The sequence below is a fragment of the Coturnix japonica genome, chromosome 23, assembly GCF_001577835.2.
Source record: "Coturnix japonica isolate 7356 chromosome 23, Coturnix japonica 2.1, whole genome shotgun sequence".
Lineage (NCBI taxonomy): Eukaryota > Metazoa > Chordata > Aves > Galliformes > Phasianidae > Coturnix > Coturnix japonica.
In genome coordinates, this window is record NC_029538.1 from 181,508 (window position 1) to 199,491 (window position 17,984).

Sequence of the window (17,984 nt, forward strand, 5' to 3'; positions counted from 1 at the left end):
TGGGCAACTGGCAGCCACTTGAGGACCTCTCCTTCTAACACATTTTCTTCATAGGTTCTCCAGGCTGTTTTTAGTGCTGAAAGCAATGCAGTGTTCTTGTTCAGAGGCTGTAGTACATTTTCATAGATCTCAAGTTTAGCAAGTTTTCACTGATGTATTCTGTTGCTGTTTCCTTCATCACATCCCATGTTCTCCGGGACCCTCAAAATTCTGTTTGCAAGGAGATAGTTAAAAAAAAAAAACAACCACTAAACCCATGAAAGATTGCCTTCATCTCCTTATACGTACACATGCACACTGTCTCTGTGTATAAAAGACAATTCCACAACCTCAGGGCTCACTTTGTTCCTGAGATTTCAGACTCAGTGGGAAATCCCAGACTCCAAACTATCAGCCCTCACTCAGCTGAGCTGCTTTTCCCACAGCGATCAGATCCGGTCTGGGAGAACAAGGCAGAGCAGATCAGACTGATGTCACTGTAATCTGAGCACCTCCAAGCACGAATCTGTAAATCCTTGAGCTCCTTTCCACCAGGTCCCACACCTCTGAGCCACGCCTGTGCCCCAGGTCCTCAAGCAGCACCTCTTGGAAAATACATATATACAAATATATACATATATTTAAGCCCTGCATGTCAAAAATGTTCCTAACCTCAGCTTACCAAAGCTCTATTGGTTGGTATTTCCTCATCCTCAGTCAGACTCTGTTCAGAACCAGCCTCCACTGTCACAAATTCTTTCCACCCACTGCAAAAGAGGACAGGTGCGTTGTGAACTGTCTGCTTAACTCCATCTCCATTTCGTCTTTATGAACTGCAGGATAAAGACCCATTGCTCAAAACTTATAGTTAGGGATATTAGTCCCTGGATATGGTATAGCCATATCTGAAAAAATAAGCTGAGAAATTATTTAGCAGTGCAGCTACTGGTTTTATATGGCTTTACACCACACAAGTGCACAGATACTACTGCAAAGCCTGACCAGAAGCACTGAGCTTTACTTTGCATTCCACCTCACTGTTGTCCACGGTGAGCTTCTGGATTCTGGATGCAGCTGCTCCCCTTTGCAGAACAGCAAATCCAAGCAACAGATCTGTGCAAACTGAGTTTGTCTGAGGATGAATAAAACAAAGGTGGGAAAGGTATTAAAGCAGAACAAGACTCATGCAAAGTGACAGTGGATGTTCAGAACTCAGGTAATTAGAAGGAAGACAAAGAGCTTTTGTGTCATATTCAAAGCACGGGGCACATCAAACTTGCTAACAATCCAGAGCGCTAACAACAACTCTAACAACACAGCATAGATTTCAAGGCTTAACTATCTGAAGTGATCCAGGTATTTGGATGTTACCAGGGCTCCAGCCTTCCAAAATTCCATCGCTGGCCCTCAGCCACCCCCAGCTGCAGGACTCACAGCTCCACATTACACACACTTCTCCACGTGAAACAGTTTGACAGAAAAAACTTATTTTTAGCTGAAGGCATTTCTGGCAGCTGGAGATGCTGATTTGCGGCTATTCTAACCACTAAACACGCACGGGTTGCAGCACAGCGTTGTATGCTCTTTAGCTTTTAATTTATAGAACTAATTAGTTGGATTTACTGCCTTCAGCGTCTCCTACCCTCTATTTGCTTAAGAAGAAAGAGATGAGCTCTGTGTGTTAAGCCCAAAAAGGAAAGAAATACCACTTTCAGCACAAGGGCACAGCCAGTGGGAAATACCTCAGATACAGCAAGAGATTCCAACCCTGCAGCACCAAATGTATCACCGTGCAGAGGGGCAGTTCCCCCTCGTATTGAGGTGCAGATCACCCCGAGCTCTGAACCCAACAAAGGCTCCTTCCAACCAGAGCTGTTTGTTCTCAGCACAATAGAGCTTCCCTGTTGACATCCTGGCCAGCAGCAACCCCTTCAGAACTCATTTGAAACTCCTAGTTCCATGTTCAGGGGACAAGGCACGTGGCAGGACAGCTGAAGATTTCTTCAGTCTTGCATTATTATTAAAGCATTTAATTATTAATCTAATTAATGGGTAATATGCCAATTTTGCCATCCAGAGAGCATTTACAGCATCATTCAGGTTGTGATTGAGACCAAGACTGTTCTACAGCCTCAGGGCTCGCTTTTTTACCTGAGACTTGGTGGGAAATCCAAATCCAAACTCCTCATCAACCCTCACTCAGCTGAGCTGCTCTGCCCACAGCGATCAGATCCTCTTTGTGAGGACAAGGCGGAGCAGATCAGATCCATGTCACTGTAATCTGGGCACCTTCAAGCACCAACCTGTAAATCCTTGAGCTCCTTTGCACTTGGCCCCAGCACCTCAGCCCCATAGTCATGCCCAGCACTGAAGCAGAGAACCCCCTGATACGTTACCCAGCTCTTTAAAGCCTCCCAGCGGCTGCATTTTACTGTTTGGTTGCTCAAACAAATTGTCAGGAGTTTTGTCACTCCTTTCTGCACTGCTGCTACTGGATGGGGTACGTACAAGATTGTTAAACCTCATTACTTTTCTTATTTCTGCTAAGGCAAACGTAAGATGCTCCAGCTACGGTAATGCAAGATGGAAAAAATAGCTCTTATCAGTACATTCTGATCTGTTTTGTGCTCTCAAATACTTCTGGTACTGCAGACACAGAAAACTCCTTGGTTTGAAACTCCTCCCTGCTTTTGTTGGATTCTTCTCCTAAAACAGCACAGGTTGGAACAGGCACCGCTCCACCAGGAACTGCCACTCGGGACCCAGGGAAAACCAAGTCAAGATAGATAGAATATTTTTTCCATCTCATAAAGTTGCTGAAGGAGGCATTTATACACATCAGGGTTTTTGGGTTGGTTCTGCTCTTTACTGTAAGTAGTGACTATAAAAATGCTACAGTTTTACTCAATAAATCTTACTTTGTGCTTAGCCACTGCCCCAGCAGCCTGCACTTGATCAGCATAAGCGACAACATCTAAGCTTGAGCATGGAATCCCAGCACAATCAGTTCTGTGGAACTTTCACCAGGAAGGAAACCTACTAAAACCAGTTTTCTCTGCGGCAACTGAAAGACTGCAGTGTTCGCCCCCTTTCTGTGTAGTTATCACATGGTAGATGCTATTTTTTAAACAATAACAAAGATAAATTGTCTCAGTAGACCCACATACACGCTTCAATATGGGCCTCCTATAAAGACTTCCAAAACACCCAGCAACAAAGTTACCTTATCTAGATAAGGTCTGAGGTATAAAAACCCTGCTTTCCACTTGAGAATGAAACAGAGCTAGCTATCTGAACCAGGACACTTAAATTCTTTCAGCCATGTTAGAGATCAAATAATTGCAAGAGAAATTAGGAAGGCATTAAGAACAGTCCAAGCCAAACCGTATCCAGCTTTATTAAAGGTACTTTTCATAAACAATCATGGTAATTTAGGCAGGACATGGGCTACAATCTGCAACATTTTACAACAACTGTCAAACTCCCCTCCCTTCATGGACTACCCAAACATAAAGGCTGCTATAAAACAGACAGATCTTCATTTTTGTATACTTGTAGAGGGCAATGTTTAGAGTGAGGGTGAACACTTCACATTCAGCATGTTGTTTAACAACTCTTCACAAATCTACCCTGACTTTGCGAGGAAAAATTAAAAACCTGCAGATTCCTTAATCTGTAGATCCACAATATGAAAGAGGAAATGCAGCTCCTTCTAGAGCTATTATATCCCGAATTATACACCAGAAGTCCAGATCACCTGACAATGCATTCAGAGTGGTGAGTCCCAACATGCCGTTTCTGCTGTATTTCAGAGTGATGGGCTCTAGGCAAAAAGGGAGGGCATGAAAGGAAACACAGAGGGCAGGAATTTCAATGCAATTCCTTTTGCATTGAAAGGAAATGCAAACTGCAGTTCTCAAGTTGGCAATGGGCATCTCAGGAGCTTCCGTTCACTCTGATGTGGTCCACAAAAGGAAGAGGTGCAGCATGAAGGAATCCCTTCCTGCTCCATTAGGAAGAGTCCTTCTAAAAAACTGGGGAAGGGTAAACTTTCAAAATTTAGCTTCCAAGAAACAGATTAAGTGATATTTGTCCCACTGCCCCCCCCCACCCCCTCAAAACACAACAACAAAGCGGTCTCTGTGCTAACAACATAGCTTAAAAAAAAGTAAAACAAAATTCTGCATTGTTATAAAACTTGATAAAAAATAGTATTTCAAACTGTACAGTCACCAGAAGTACACAGTTATCAAAAATTCACACATTTTACTTGGCATCACCAGCACCTTCGGCTTTCTGTGCCTAAAAGAAAAAGGGGAACCAGTCAATACACACCACGCACATGAACCAAACCAATAACAAGTCCTTCTCCCCAGTAACAATTCTCAGAACAACTGAAATTTGTCACTGTAACTTTTAACCACATCAAATTTAAGGTTGTAAAACATAACCTGAAGCTCCTTTCTATTAAGTTTACACCACCTTGGAAAAGGCAGAACAGTAACTTTTCACATAAGTACTTCAGTCAGTAACTTGTTACCAACTGAACAACCAGCTCCCTGCATCCCTAGCTGGGCTGTTTGCTCATTATCAACAGGTCTAAATAATCGAGTGCTAATTCATCTTCACTATTGCAAGCCTAGGCTTGCCTATGCTTGACATAGAAAACAGTAACTTGCTGATGTAACACTCTGCTAGAGCTCATGTTGTACCTGGTCTGTTTTGGCATCTCCGTTTTCTGCAGGGTTGTTTCCCTCCTTGCCAGCATCAGCTTTCCCCTTCTTTCCCTTGGGCACCTTCTCACTCTTCTGTCGAACACAAATGACACATGCTATTATAATTGTCAATAGTCATTAAGCCACAGGAATCCAAAAAGTAGAGTGGTAAAACCAACGTGGGATGTCAGCCTGAAACCAGCACAACTCACCAACATTCACATATTTGAGACTGACAACTGTTAAATGCCTGCCTGCATTTTATCAGTCCTTGGATTTTTTAATGTAAATTTAAAAAAAATTCAGCAAAAACTTTGTAGAAGTGACAACACAGACCGATGCCACCATTCTGATGCCAAGTTCTTTGATTCCAAGATCTATTAGTGGACAAATCTTGCTTCCCACTTACATCTCAGGAGCAGCACTAGCAGCAACTCACCTTTGGAGCTGCCTTTTTAGGTTTAGGCTCTGGCTTCGGAGGGGCAGGTTTCTGTAAGAAAGTATAAGAAAACCCATTCTATTAATGATCAGTACATTTAAATGCTCACTCCAACAGGTCTACTTTTAGGAAAGGAAATACAAATACTTGAAAATGAAGCACTTTCCGGATTTGCCAGTGATCTGTTACTCCCCCAGCATTCACTATGGGGCAGTTTGTTACACCAGTCTCTTTCTTCCAGCACAGTAAAGTGTTTCTGAACGCCCACAGCTCTCACAGCCACAGTACATAACCCTCAGAGCTATGAAACGCTGTGCCATCCCAGAATACTCACAGCAGATAACCTTGCCGATCTCCGTTGTGGCTGTTGAAAAAGAAAGAAGATTGCATTTAATGTGAGGAAGTGTAAACCAACGAGTCTGAGTTCAAAGCAATGGAATTCCAAAAGTAGTTGTAAAAGTTTTCAGTTTGCTACTTTCCAGTTCTGGAGGAGCTGGAAATGCTGACATCCCTGCTGCCGACTGGCAGGAGTCAAGCAGTTCGTAGTGGTTAAAAGCAACAGGTGATGCTGCTGACGCAAGGCAGCATCCAGCGAGAGGAACCCCTTCTTTCTACCCCCGCTTCTTGGCAACGATGGAATGAAGCGCCACCTCCCACCCCCAAACGTTCCCTGATCCAACTTCTTCTCAAGATGCCCAACTTCTTACCTCATCCTTCGCTTTGGCCTTATCGCCCTTGGTATCTCCTTCAGCCTGCGGGGTGAGACAAGAGCCGTGCCAACAAGTCTGTGGGGCGGGGAGCGCCGCACCGGTCCGCCCCGCCGCAGGGGGGCGCTGGGGGGCTCCCTCACCCCCGTTTGGGGCCGGGGGCAGCGCGAGGCCCGGCGGATGCGCGGCCGCGCCCCCTGCCCGCCTCCAGGAGGGCCCCTCCGGGGAGGCTCCTCCGCTCTCCCGCCCACGGGCGGCGGTTTTGGCGGCAAAGCGGCGGCGGCGGCAAAGCGGGCTGACGGTGCGCGGCCGCTTCCCGCCCTTTCCTCAGGCCAGGCCGGGCCGGGCCGGGCCGCCCCTCCCCCCTCATCCCGCCCTCCCGCCAAAAGCAGCCGGCTCCGACCGGCCCGCGCCGCGCCCCGCCCCTCCCGGCCGTTAGTTACCACAGCGCGGCCGGTAACGGTCCCAACGCCCGCCCCACCCCGCAAACCGCCCCAACACCCCGCGGCCGCCGGAGCCGCGCGGCCGTTACCTCCCCAAAGGAAGGCGGGCATGGTTGGGGGGGGGGGAGCGCGGAGGGAAAGGGAGGGTGAGGTGCCAAGTCCTGCCCACACTCACCCCCCCCCACAAACAACGCGCGGGGAGCGGGCCTCGCGGTGCCACGTACCTTCTCTTCGCATAGCTCCGGGCGGCGCGTGCGGTGGTTCGCGCGAGGATGACGGCGAGCGGAGGGGGGGGGGGACGGGCGGCCGGCTCCGCTCGGTGGCGGCGAGAAGCGGGGAGGGCGAGGGGGGAGAGCGGGGCGGCGCGGCTGTCGGCCGGCTCGCTGCGCTGGTGCCGACCCCACTAATTTGAATCGGGTGTTTATAAAGTTTTATATAGAGCCGGACGCGGCCCAACCGGTTCCAGCCGGATCCCCGCCGCCCCGCCAGCCCATTGGCCCGCGCGGGTCACGTGGGGTCGGGCCAGGCGGGGAGGGGACCATGGTGGGGGGGCAGCGCCGAGGCGGTGGCGCGCGCGCAACTGCGCCTCCCCGCAGCACCGAGCGCCTCTCACCGCCCAGCGCCTCTCACCGCCACACGCTGCGCGCGCTGCCCCGCGGGCGGGAAAAGCGGTGCGGCGCGGAGCGGAGAGGAGGGGGCGGTGCTGCGGGGCGGGGCGGGCTGTGCGGTGCGGGCCGCAGCCGCCGGATCCCCCTTGCCCTCGGGGCGCAGCGGGCGGCCCCGGTCCGCGGCGCGCAGCGGAGCTGTTCCTTCAGCACCAGGCGCGTCCTGCGGAGCGCTGCGGGGAAAGGAAGGGGAACTCCGCACTGCCCCGGCTCCCATCTTCTGCCAGGAAGAGCTGAAAGAGAAGTAAGGGAGATGGGAACAACAAATCAGATCGCGAGTCAATCAGTTTATTCGCACAGGTGGCGTTGTACAGCACCCACCCACCCCTCACACTGCACGGCTGTCCCTGAAGGAGTCCCTCATCCCACGCAGATGCTCACACTGCTCCCCAGTTCTGAATGACAACCAGGACAGCTCGCTGTCACTCACCAGCCCTTCCCTTCCACAACTGTCAGTGCAGGGCTGATAGAAAGATGCTTTGCCTTCATAGCTCACGCTGACCTTATACTGACACAAAGCTTATAGGAAACACTACATTTCACTACAATAACTGGCACGGGTGGAATACAGCTCAGGCAACAACCCCTCTCCTACTGCTTGCAAAAACTCACACACCCTGTCCCACCCCCATCACAGCAATGGCTTTCATAGAATGGATTAAAACTTCCCCACACACCCTTTGGATCTCACACCCCGCAGTTAACAGTTACACTCCTTTATGAGGAAGGTGCACTGGAGTTTTGGTCACTTGCAACACAAGAAAAAAAAATTCAAGGCATAAATACATTCTCTGATAAAGAAAATCTCCCTGCATCTGCCTTGCAAAGCAGGCTGCAGAGCACTCCATCTCATGGGGAATGAGAGGTATTTCTCCAGAAAACTTCCCAAAACATGCAGAAAATAAAAAAACAGCAGAAGTTTCTAAGTTGACACCTCCAATCATCCTGGCACTCTCCATCCAAAAGACTGCTGGCTACTTACATGAAAGGACACATGTGCACAAAGCCTCACTCAGCCAGGTCCTGTGATAGCAGCACATTGCTCACACGACTGGAGGAAGAATGCAGCCTTCAAATCTTTCCCAGCCTAACAGAAACCAGATGAACCGTCTGCCAACATGGTAGATCTGAATGCCAACTTCATTGCATTTTAGAACATGAAACTATGCGGTTTTAAACGTTAAGCTTGTTTTTAAAATAATTTGGTATGAATATACTTTATTCACTGATTGACAATGTAGTTATCCTCTTCACAATCACATTCAAAATGCTGAGTTTGCAGTACGTAAAAGTCCTTTTAAGTTTGTGTTTTCTCATTTTCACCTGGAGGTAAAAAAAAAAAAAAGAATACTTTGAAAACAGCAATAGCTGATAGTGCTGCACCTGTATGTGCATCAGAAACAACACTTCCTGTTATGTTTTCCAATGCATGGACAGAAACCAGGAAAAATTAGAGATGGAATCAATCTTGGAAACTAGCTAGTCCACCTCCCTGCTAAAAGAGACTGGAGAAGCAGCACTCCACAGCTGCTCTGGCCACTCCCACTGAAGTCAGTTATATGGCAATCAGACCATTTTGTCTGGGGTCAGAGGCTGATTTTGGCTACTGTATTTCTACATTTGTTCCCTGGAAATGGATGTCTGAAGTCATAGCTTTAAAGAGGTTTCAGAGGAATTTGGCATATTATTCCTATAACCTGGCTTTAGCCAACTTTTCCTTTGTAAGCCATGACATTAATTCCCAAGTAATTCTTTTTCCTTGCCTCTTCAAATCATTACCCCTTTTTCCTCAACACACTCTATTTCAACATCACCTTCTACATTTGGGTACTCCCCCCCACACACACATACACTCACACACACACTGCTGGGAAAGGATTGTAGGACTTGATCAAGTTCTGACATATCTTTTTTTTCCTTTATGGCAAGGCTGACAACATCTTGCTTTATCTCTTCGGAAACCAAAAGCAAATATATCAAAACCTGCATGGTAAGATGGGGGAAAAGACAAGATGATGCCCCGAAGCAGGCAGTGGGAAATATCTCTGCCAGTGCTTTGCATAGGGCTCTCTTACATACCAGGAAGCATCCTCTCTGTTGAGAAAGGCAGTTGGATGGGAACACAGAGGAAATCTCACCAGATTTACTACTACAAAGTAAATGAATGAAATGGTTTGCCTGGGTTAATTCATTAGAAACTCAATAGAATGGGAGGCTTGTTTTAGTTAATTTCTTGTCACCAAAACATCAAGCAGTGGAGATATAGTGAGGTGTGTGTATTCTCCGTCTACCATCAGGGACAGGGTGGCAATATAGCAGGACATAATTACCTCCCTCAGCAACATTCACAGAACTAGAAAGGTTCACAGTACTCTGTCCCTGTCCTTTGATAGGGTCAGTGGGGATTCAACATCTTATGGCAGCCCTGCATCCCCACAGCAGAACCACACCAAGTGAATTCCTCTGGGCAGCAGCTATTCTAACACAATTGCCCTCCCAAGTAGGCCACCCAGCATGTGTCTCATGCAGACACTGTACATAATCTTTCAAAGAAGTCCGCTCTCTTGTGCTCTAGTGCCTGTAGAAAGCTCTGGATTCTCTCTTCACGCATGGCAGTGCACTTTTGCAACAGTGTCCGTCGGCGCTGAGAATCTCCATGGGATGCAAAACCCTCCTGCTGCAGCTTCTTTGTCACATAAGCCTGATCCCTTTCCATCTGTTGTTGCTTCCTTTCCTCCATGTAGGAGTCTCTGGCCTTCTAGAGTGAAAAGCAGTAGAATGTTAGCATTTTACCAGGCCTTTCAACTCATCTGTATTACAGATACAAGGCAACACAGGCCTTGGAAGAAACAGCCTCTGCTTGGCTATTGAGCTGCGGGGTAAATGAAGAGTGGCTTTGTGTGTGCTTCTAGGCAGTCTGCTCATTGGTTAGAGAAAATACAGGGATATCCTTCAGGATGTTTATCTGGGATAGATGGTCTGCTCAAAGCCTTAACTGCTCGCTATAATATAGAGAGGTCATGACTAATTGTGGAAAAGTCCTCAGATAGCCAAATCAAGAGGAACAGTGTACAAGAGTACTTCAAACCACAGATATACACACAAACCTGCCAACGTCATCACAGAATCTTTGATACTATTCATGCAGTAGCTGAAAGGTTTTAGGGGATTGAGAACAATGATTCATACGGCAATTCTTTTAGCTTTTGATCGAGTGTAGATCTACTAGGCTTTAGCAAAAGAGCAAGAGTGGGCTCAACATTCCCAAACGTCTGTGACCTAATAGTTTATGAGCTCAAGACAGAGCAGGATGGGCAGCAAATGGTAAGGACAGTAGCAATCCTTGCCTACCCTTCAAGTATTTGAAGTACTTCAGCAGGACATCCTTTTTTGGATTTCTTATTATGTACATCATAGCCTGTAGCCTCTAACACACAAATCTAAAAGCCCTCCACAGCTGCATGGAGGGATACTAAGGGGAAGAACTGGGTGCTCAGAGAAGGAAGAAGTAGTAATTGTTTGGAGTTAAACTGGCTGATTTTGCTCCATAGCAATGAAGACCATTTGCTTGTTCTGTCCTGTAAGATGAGAGAAGGGAACAAATTTCCAGCTGGTACAGTGGCAATAACTAGTAGAGACAGCAGTGACCTCAGATAATTTAGTTATTCCTGAAAGCGAAGGAATCTGTCCACATGCCAACACATTATAAAAGACACAGGGGTACAGGAGATGCAACACATCTCACATTGGCTGCCGGTACTGCAACGAGGTCTTAACTACACTCACTAAACAAACAATTCCTTTGTTTCCACTTCACGCACTCTCACCTGATTTCCAGCTCCCTTACCTGTAATGTATTATAGTTCATCTGGAACCGAAGGATAGCCTCACACAAGTTCCAAAAGGAATACTCTGGCCACAACACTGACTGAAACACCAGGCATGAATGGGATGTCTGCAGAAAGCAAGATCACCGACAATGTAATAGTCTGGCTAGAGAAAAGAAAGTCATCAAGATGCAGCTCTGATGGTCAAACTATGCCAGCATCCCCATAAATATTTTACCTTAACGGAATCTACTTAAAATTTAATAAAAACCAGCCACGATAAATTGAAATTGCACAGAGTAAAGTCTATCTAATAACTATTAATGCTAGAACACAAGTCATTCATTCATATGGTGCTCAGAGATATGATTTAGCAGAGTTGGGGTAATATGGTTAGGCTGTGGTTGGACTTGATGATCTTTGAGGTCCTTTCCAACCTGAGTGATTCTATGATTCTATGTAAAAATATCCACAGAATCCTCTTTAATGTGACACTGGTATTCATAGAGGCGTTTTTAATAGCTAAAGCACCACAGATGTACAACAAAACTGAAATAGCAACATTGGACTATCAAAGGCTGAGTTCAGGGAATAACATATGAACCGAAGATCAAGACATGACATTTAAGCCATGTCATGATATTCTTTGCTGCCCACTCATGGCATTTAAATTAATGAATCTAGGAGTTGTGGTGTGCTGCAGATACTGCAGAGCTGAAAAACCCAAGCTTTCAGCTCTAGACATATTTCAGATAATTGTATTCACAGAACTGCAAGAAACAGAGACTCATTAAAGGCGCCCCTGCACTCAGTCCATCCAACAAGTTACCTAAATTCTGTCAGAGAAAATTTAAGAGCCATCATCATCATCATCACACCCAGAGTCATAACACTCTGAATGCAAAGATGGAATAACTAATGGAGAAAACAAAAACTTTACCTGCCAGAGAAGAAAATCACTCAACCGAACCTCTCCAGAGGTTCGAATCAGGAGGTCTGGGTCAGGGGAGTTACTGGTGTACAGACACTTGTCAAGCAATGATTCAGACACATCACTAAAAGACAGATGCATCTTGTTAAGGCCACTCTCCTGATTAATGGGGACAGTAATAAATCAGAATTACTAAACATTTTTATAAAGAGAGAACTGCAGGTTAAAATTAGGTGGATGGGACTGTACCACTACCCATCATCAACTTGTTTCTGACAGACTGGGGCTATTTCAAATACTCTTTCAGCATCCTGAGCATTCCCTGATACTCTTGGAAACATAAGGTAAGAGGTAGAAAGACTGTGAAGACTTCCATCTGGAACAGATCTAACTATTCCTTCTCCTCCAGGGTAGAGGAACAGTTCAGAATTCATGATCCACCTGTTGTTTGACCTCACAGCTGGAACTGCCAACTGAGCAGCCCAGCACTGCAGCATGAAATCTGTCTTCACATTTAAAGTAACTTAAGATACAGACCTAACTTCTCTTCTGTCTTAGTTGTGTACATATCACCATGGTAACTGCAGTAATAAAAAAAACCAAACATTGCATAGTAACTTGAAGTCATTTGTTCCAGTTGGACCGGTTCAATTGGATCTATTTAAAAGCCATTTGGCTTCTGAGAGGTTAGTATTAATGCGTAGGAGGTAAGACAGGCAGCCTTTATCTATGAAGCCTCACACAGAAAAACAAGAGTTACCTGGGTTCGAGCAGTCCTTGCTCCACCCCCCAGGCCATCTCCCTGACAGCATTGCTGATTTCATGTCTTGATGTGTATGCAAAGCAGACATTCAGAAAGCACCTGAAAAGAGGAAAAAGATGTGGAAAACCTGGAAGTAAAGAAGGTCCAGCAGGAAACAAGGAGTCTAGACTGTTCTGTGTGACTCTAGGCTAACGAAAAGCTACATCATGTCTGACAAATATACCTGACAAGCAGAAGGCGGCATTAGGTATCAGCTACCCTGAACTCTATGTTACTTACTTGTTGTAGTTCCTGGTTGCCATCACAGCTTGGGCAATCAGTTCCTGAACATCCAAGGGTAGAAGTGGCAAGTCCCCTAGGACACGGATACACACACCATGCTTCTTCAGGTTCTCCCTACACCCGACAACAAGAGTGAGGACTGCAGAAAACAGATCAGCCCCTATTGCACAACTGCCACATTTTCTTCATGTAACATTCACCAAATGAAAAAAGCAGGCATGTAGCAGGCATAACTTTAGCAAAACTAAGAATCAGACAAAGGCACAATGACTAGATGTTTCTTGAGCATTAAGAATTTGTTTAAGGTTTGATCATCCCAAACCTTTCCCTAAAGGTCCTTCCCCATTCAGGTTTCTCAAGTACAGACATATTCAAAGGACTGGATAATGACCACAAATTAGATATGCCTACCTGAAGTTAGGAAGATCCACATACAGAAAACTTAAAATAAAACCACAGACTCTAAGCAACTAATAAAAAACCAGGAAAATAGCAGAATTACTGATTACTGGGGGACAGAACAGCATAAACACTTCCTAGTCTATCACTCATGAAGAGCTTCATTGAGTAGAAACTGGGCAACTGGCCTCTTTGAATTATGGGACACTGCAGTGCTTAGATAGAACTTGAAGACTGAGAGCAGTGCACTCATGCTGTCCTCTCCCTTTCATGTTCCCAGCTACGTCCCCTCACAATTTACTTCAACCACATAAGCAGCTATTTCACATAGCACTTATCAATCACAAATAGGGAAACAATTACAACCAAGGTACTGTGCAACACTGCACTGTAATGTCCCTCCCTGCTCACTCAGATCTGTACTAGTTCTATCCACATGCACTACATCAACTAGTTCTCTAGCTCTAGGGTGAGTTAATACATGATATGCCTGTATGTGGAAGTGTCAAGTTGAGAGATCTCTCAGAAATATGACATCCTGCTTTTGCTCCACACCCTGTAGGTAACAGCCATCAGAGGATTCTTACTGTTCTTCCAAAAGGCGGCTAAATTTCTGCCTTGCCAGATCCATTAGTCCATCCACCTCCTCCTTGGATCGTTTAAAGTTCTCAATACTAAAGGCATAAACAGTGACCTCCCGAATACCCAGATTTAAACACCATCGCAGTGTCTGCAAGAAAACAAAAACAGATCAGATAAGCAGACTCGTAATAAGAAAGGTCCAGCAGACCCATATCTACAACTGCTAGAACTGTGATTTCCCACTGTGCTAACACTGTTTAAAAAAAAAAGAAAGAACGAAAGAAACCAAACAACAAACACAGCCATCAAGAGCTGACAATGATTCCCACTTGAATTTCAGATTCATCTTAAAGAACAAATGGAAAATGTCACCACCTAGGACATGGGTCCATAACAGAGATGTGACTAATCCAGCCAGCAGAAGCAATTCCTGTAGACAATGTGACAGATTATGTAACACCACACTTTTCAAAGCAATTCAACTTGCTTCACAGAATTAAGCTCCAAGATCTGCACGGCAGACATTCTAATCTAGTGTAAAGCAGAGGAAAAACCAAGCAATCATGATGCAGCAAGGTTACAGAACAAGAGAGCTGAAGTCAGGCCCTTGATGACTAGTACCAGCTGCAAGCACAAGGCCTGACTCCAGTCAGAGAAGGAACATAACACATGAGTAAAGTGGTAAACAAAGGCAGTTAGCAAACACATCTCAAACTTTTAATACACAACTCAGAGGCAACAGAAATTCTTCCCACCTGTGCCAGCTTATCAAAGCCCTGCAGATGTCCTTGCTGTCTCTCCACATGACACTTCTGGGCATAACGGCGATTGCCATCCATGATGAAGGCAACATGCTTGGGCATTGGGCCTGCCTAGAACATTAGGAGAAACAAAAAGAGAGCCAAAAGGCAAGCTGGCATCTTGCATCACAGATCGTAGTTCCATCACATTGGAAGCAATCTGTATTCATAAGAGTGCAGTGAGTTTCTCCCAGTTTGAGCCTGGAGCTAGAAAGATTAAAGATGCTGATCACCTATCTGGTAACTCCAGCGTAGGCTCCCACTAAAGCATGTCAGTACTGACAATGGCCCAGACTGAAAAAGCAACTTTGCCCTCCTTGTTTCTGTTTCATGACAGAGAACTGCAGTACTTAGGAGCACTGTCACTACATGCCTTCCTTCTGCAGCCACAGGGAAGGTTCACAGCTTATGTGCTGCAAGTAATTTTATTTCAGAACTCAGGGACATTTTCATAGATGATCTGTGTTGTCGTAGAAAAGTGAGACCTTCAGCCCCTTAAGGTGAGCAACTCTTTTCCACTGACCTCATTAGGCCTGCACAGCCTCTTCTGAGAAAAAGACAGCAGTACCACTTACAAGACTCTGCTGAGCCAGGACAATATTTCCCTGGAACTAGTGGGTTTTTATTCCAGTCAGCAGAAACTCAGTTTCAATTTTATTAGATCCACAATCCAACCAGCTCACACTCTCCCTCCTCCTGCATCCTGCCTTCATCAGCAAAGGCTCAGAACCTGGAAGCCTGGATCCCTAAGCTCATTATTGGTAAGCACTACCTACAGCCTTGCCCATTTGCAAGACTAAGCTTAAGTAATTTTCCATCCCCGCATACTACTTAGGAATGTAAATGCAGTGGCAGCATTAAAACCTACCCTTGCTAGAAACGCTATCTCTCTAGAGCAGATCAGTCAGAAACAGTGTCACTTTGAACCCTGGCAAATCTGTTAACTACTGTTTACCACAGGCAAACCAAGTTCACTCCTTACCTTAATTATGTTGGCACAAAACCTCTCAATGATGGTCAGCTCGCCTTCTCTGATCCACGACATGTCTTACCAAGAACTCTTTTTCAGCAGGAAGATGAAAATAAAGGGTTAGAGGTACAAAAGACTCTGAGTGCAAAGCAAAACTATATGGGATCACCCTGGAAAAACAAATTTTGACTAGCTGCCTCAGCGACCGCTTTATCATGTGGATCAACAGACAGTAGGGGAGGTGAACGGATCAGAAATCAGCTCTGGAATTTTCTGGCTGTACGTCAGGGCTTGATGCTCTAATAACTGATATAAAACAAAAATCCTTACTGCTTCTACCTGCAGAAACAGCTGCCGAGCTTGTACAGACACACAACAAGCTCCTGCATTATGTTGGACCACCACTGAGCTGGTCATGGAGCAATGACTCTAAAATGACCTTCAGCACTTTTGCATTGAAGGTGCTGGAAACCTTGCAAAGCAACCAGTGACGTCGTCAACCACCCTGCTTTACCGACATCACCGTGATTGCTTCTCTTTTACAGGCAACATAAAACCAGCTTTTAGTTTGTGCAAACAGAATATAAGAGTTTCCTGACATTCCACATTCACCTCCATTGCTCTCAGCCTGGAGCCCTGAGAGATACGTGTAAAGCAGCGCTATGGGGGCAGCAAGGCGGATCCAAGCGTGCTGTATGGAGCACGGTAGGAAAGCAGAACCGAACTGCCAAGTCAGCGCGCATCTTCTGCATGTACAATCTCTGCGGTACCCTCAGAAAGGGACGTCCGGCCACAGATACCGCCGCAAAGCATTAAGGAACCGCTGGAACACGAGCTGCAATCATAACACTCACGGGTAAGTCGTCCTAAAAGCACCTCTTCTCCCTGCACCGCTGACAGCAACACATCTTTTGCAAGGGATTTCGCACAGTCACCTTGAAATGCGCTCCCCGTAAAGCAGCCGCTTCCCGACAAGCCCCGAGGGAAGGGGGGAAGGGCCCCGAGGGGAGGGCCCCGAGGGAAGGGCCCCGAGGGAAGGGCCCCGAGGGAAGGGCCCCGAGGGAAGGGCCCCGAGGGAAGGGCCCCGAGGGAAGGGCCCCGAGGAGGCCGAGCCGCGCCGCGGTCACACGGCTTCCCCCGGCGAGGGACAGCCGCGCGCCTCCCGGGCCCCACAAGCCGTCCCAGTGGGAACACCTCCCGCTCCCCGAGGGGGTGACGTTCCTCAGCCCACCCCGGCTCGGCCTCCTGAGGGAAGAGGAAAGAACCGAGGCGGCAGAAGCCCCGAACACCCAGCCCCTCTCGGCCGCCCGCCGCCCGCTACCTGCCCGGCTGAGCCGCCTCACCCCTCCGGCCACTGACGCACCCTTCCGCTTACGTCCCCCTTCTGCGCATGCGCGGACGCGGCTCGGAGCCTGGCATCATGGCGGCGTGGGGGTGTGACTGGAGGCTGTCGGCCTACGGCACCGCTGGGAGCGGGTTGTGACGCCGTTATGTTCGCTCTTAGCACCGCTATGGGGGCGAGCTGCTCAACACACAGCTCACGGGGGTGAAAGAAAAGAGCCAGCACACTGAACTGTCACCAGCAGCCATCGCCCGTGGGTTTTATTTTTTTTACAGAAAAGAAAAAAAACAACAACAAAAAAAAAAACAAAACAACCAGAACAACACATTTTACATAGTTGGTACCAAAAAAAAAATATATATATATAAAATCACAAACGAGGAAAGGAGGGGGGAAATTACAGCAACAGGACCTGCAGCCCTGGCTGTGGGGATTCCAGCAGGAAACCTCATTGGGAATTGGGAGGCCCCTATCCCCTCCCCAACACTTCATCCAATTCAGGAGTTAGTCACAAACAAGCTTTGGTTGCTAGCAGTAAACACGGAGTTACATTCTTCTGTCTCCTTGAAGACGACAGCGGGACTCAGGCGTTGGCACCAGTGGAGACACCATCTCGAGAGGGACATTTCCCCTCATACATTCATTCCAATGCCTGGTTACAGCAGGACCCTGAGTGCAGCCTCATCTGCCCATGGTTTGCTGTCCCGCAATGCATAGTACCCAGTGTGAGCTGAGCATGGGCAGGTGGGTGATGATGCAGCAAGTTAATTATTGTCAAGACACAGGAAGAACCACGGCTGCAAACATGGGAAGATTCAAATCAATCCCATCTTCTCCAGCGTGGCTTCCCTCTACAGATAAAATCCCTGTTTTCTTGGATCCCGATGCCATACTGGCCTTGGGGAAAACCTGAGTGATTCTCTAAGCCGTTGGCTCTTTGCTTTAGGGACAGGGATGGCTACAGAACTCATATCCCCACACAGAGTTGCAAGGCAGAGTACACAGAGAAGATCCTGTCTCCCTGGTCCAAAACCTATTAGATGCTTTGGCTTTTTTTTTTTTTTTTAAATTATTTTTTATTTTTTTTTTCCCTCTTACTTTTGTAAACAATAATCAAAGAGAATACTGTGAGAGAGAGGA

At 46.8% G+C, this 17,984-nt stretch overlaps 2 protein-coding genes across 5 annotated transcripts; both read right to left on the bottom strand.

Moving 5' to 3' along the window:
- Positions 1-3,346: 3,346 nt before the first annotated feature.
- On the bottom strand, positions 3,347-6,520 carry HMGN2 (high mobility group nucleosomal binding domain 2). Its single transcript, XM_032449047.1, has 6 exons — positions 6,508-6,520; positions 5,841-6,166; positions 5,468-5,497; positions 5,134-5,184; positions 4,692-4,787; positions 3,347-4,281 (listed from the first exon to the last, which is right to left on the bottom strand). Exons 1-6 carry the CDS (start codon positions 6,518-6,520, stop codon positions 4,246-4,248), a joined length of 552 nt encoding a protein of 183 aa, XP_032304938.1. The 3' UTR covers positions 3,347-4,245.
- A 1,614-nt stretch (positions 6,521-8,134) lies between these two features.
- On the bottom strand, positions 8,135-16,901 carry DHDDS (dehydrodolichyl diphosphate synthase subunit). 4 transcript variants are annotated; one of them, XM_015883663.2, is made up of 9 exons: positions 16,824-16,901; positions 15,515-15,592; positions 14,488-14,604; positions 13,738-13,880; positions 12,749-12,865; positions 12,467-12,568; positions 11,716-11,830; positions 10,796-10,903; positions 8,135-9,706 (listed from the first exon to the last, which is right to left on the bottom strand). In XM_015883663.2, the coding sequence occupies exons 2-9, from the start codon at positions 15,575-15,577 to the stop codon at positions 9,470-9,472; spliced, it is 1,002 nt and encodes a 333-aa protein (XP_015739149.1). In that variant the 5' UTR covers positions 15,578-15,592; positions 16,824-16,901; the 3' UTR covers positions 8,135-9,469. The 4 variants fall into 4 exon arrangements, with proteins under 4 accessions (XP_015739149.1, XP_015739151.1, XP_015739150.1 ...); XM_015883665.2 differs by having other exon boundaries at positions 16,846-16,870; XM_015883664.2 differs by lacking the exon at positions 16,824-16,901 and adding an exon at positions 16,357-16,517.
- Between the last annotated feature and the right edge of the window lie 1,083 nt (positions 16,902-17,984).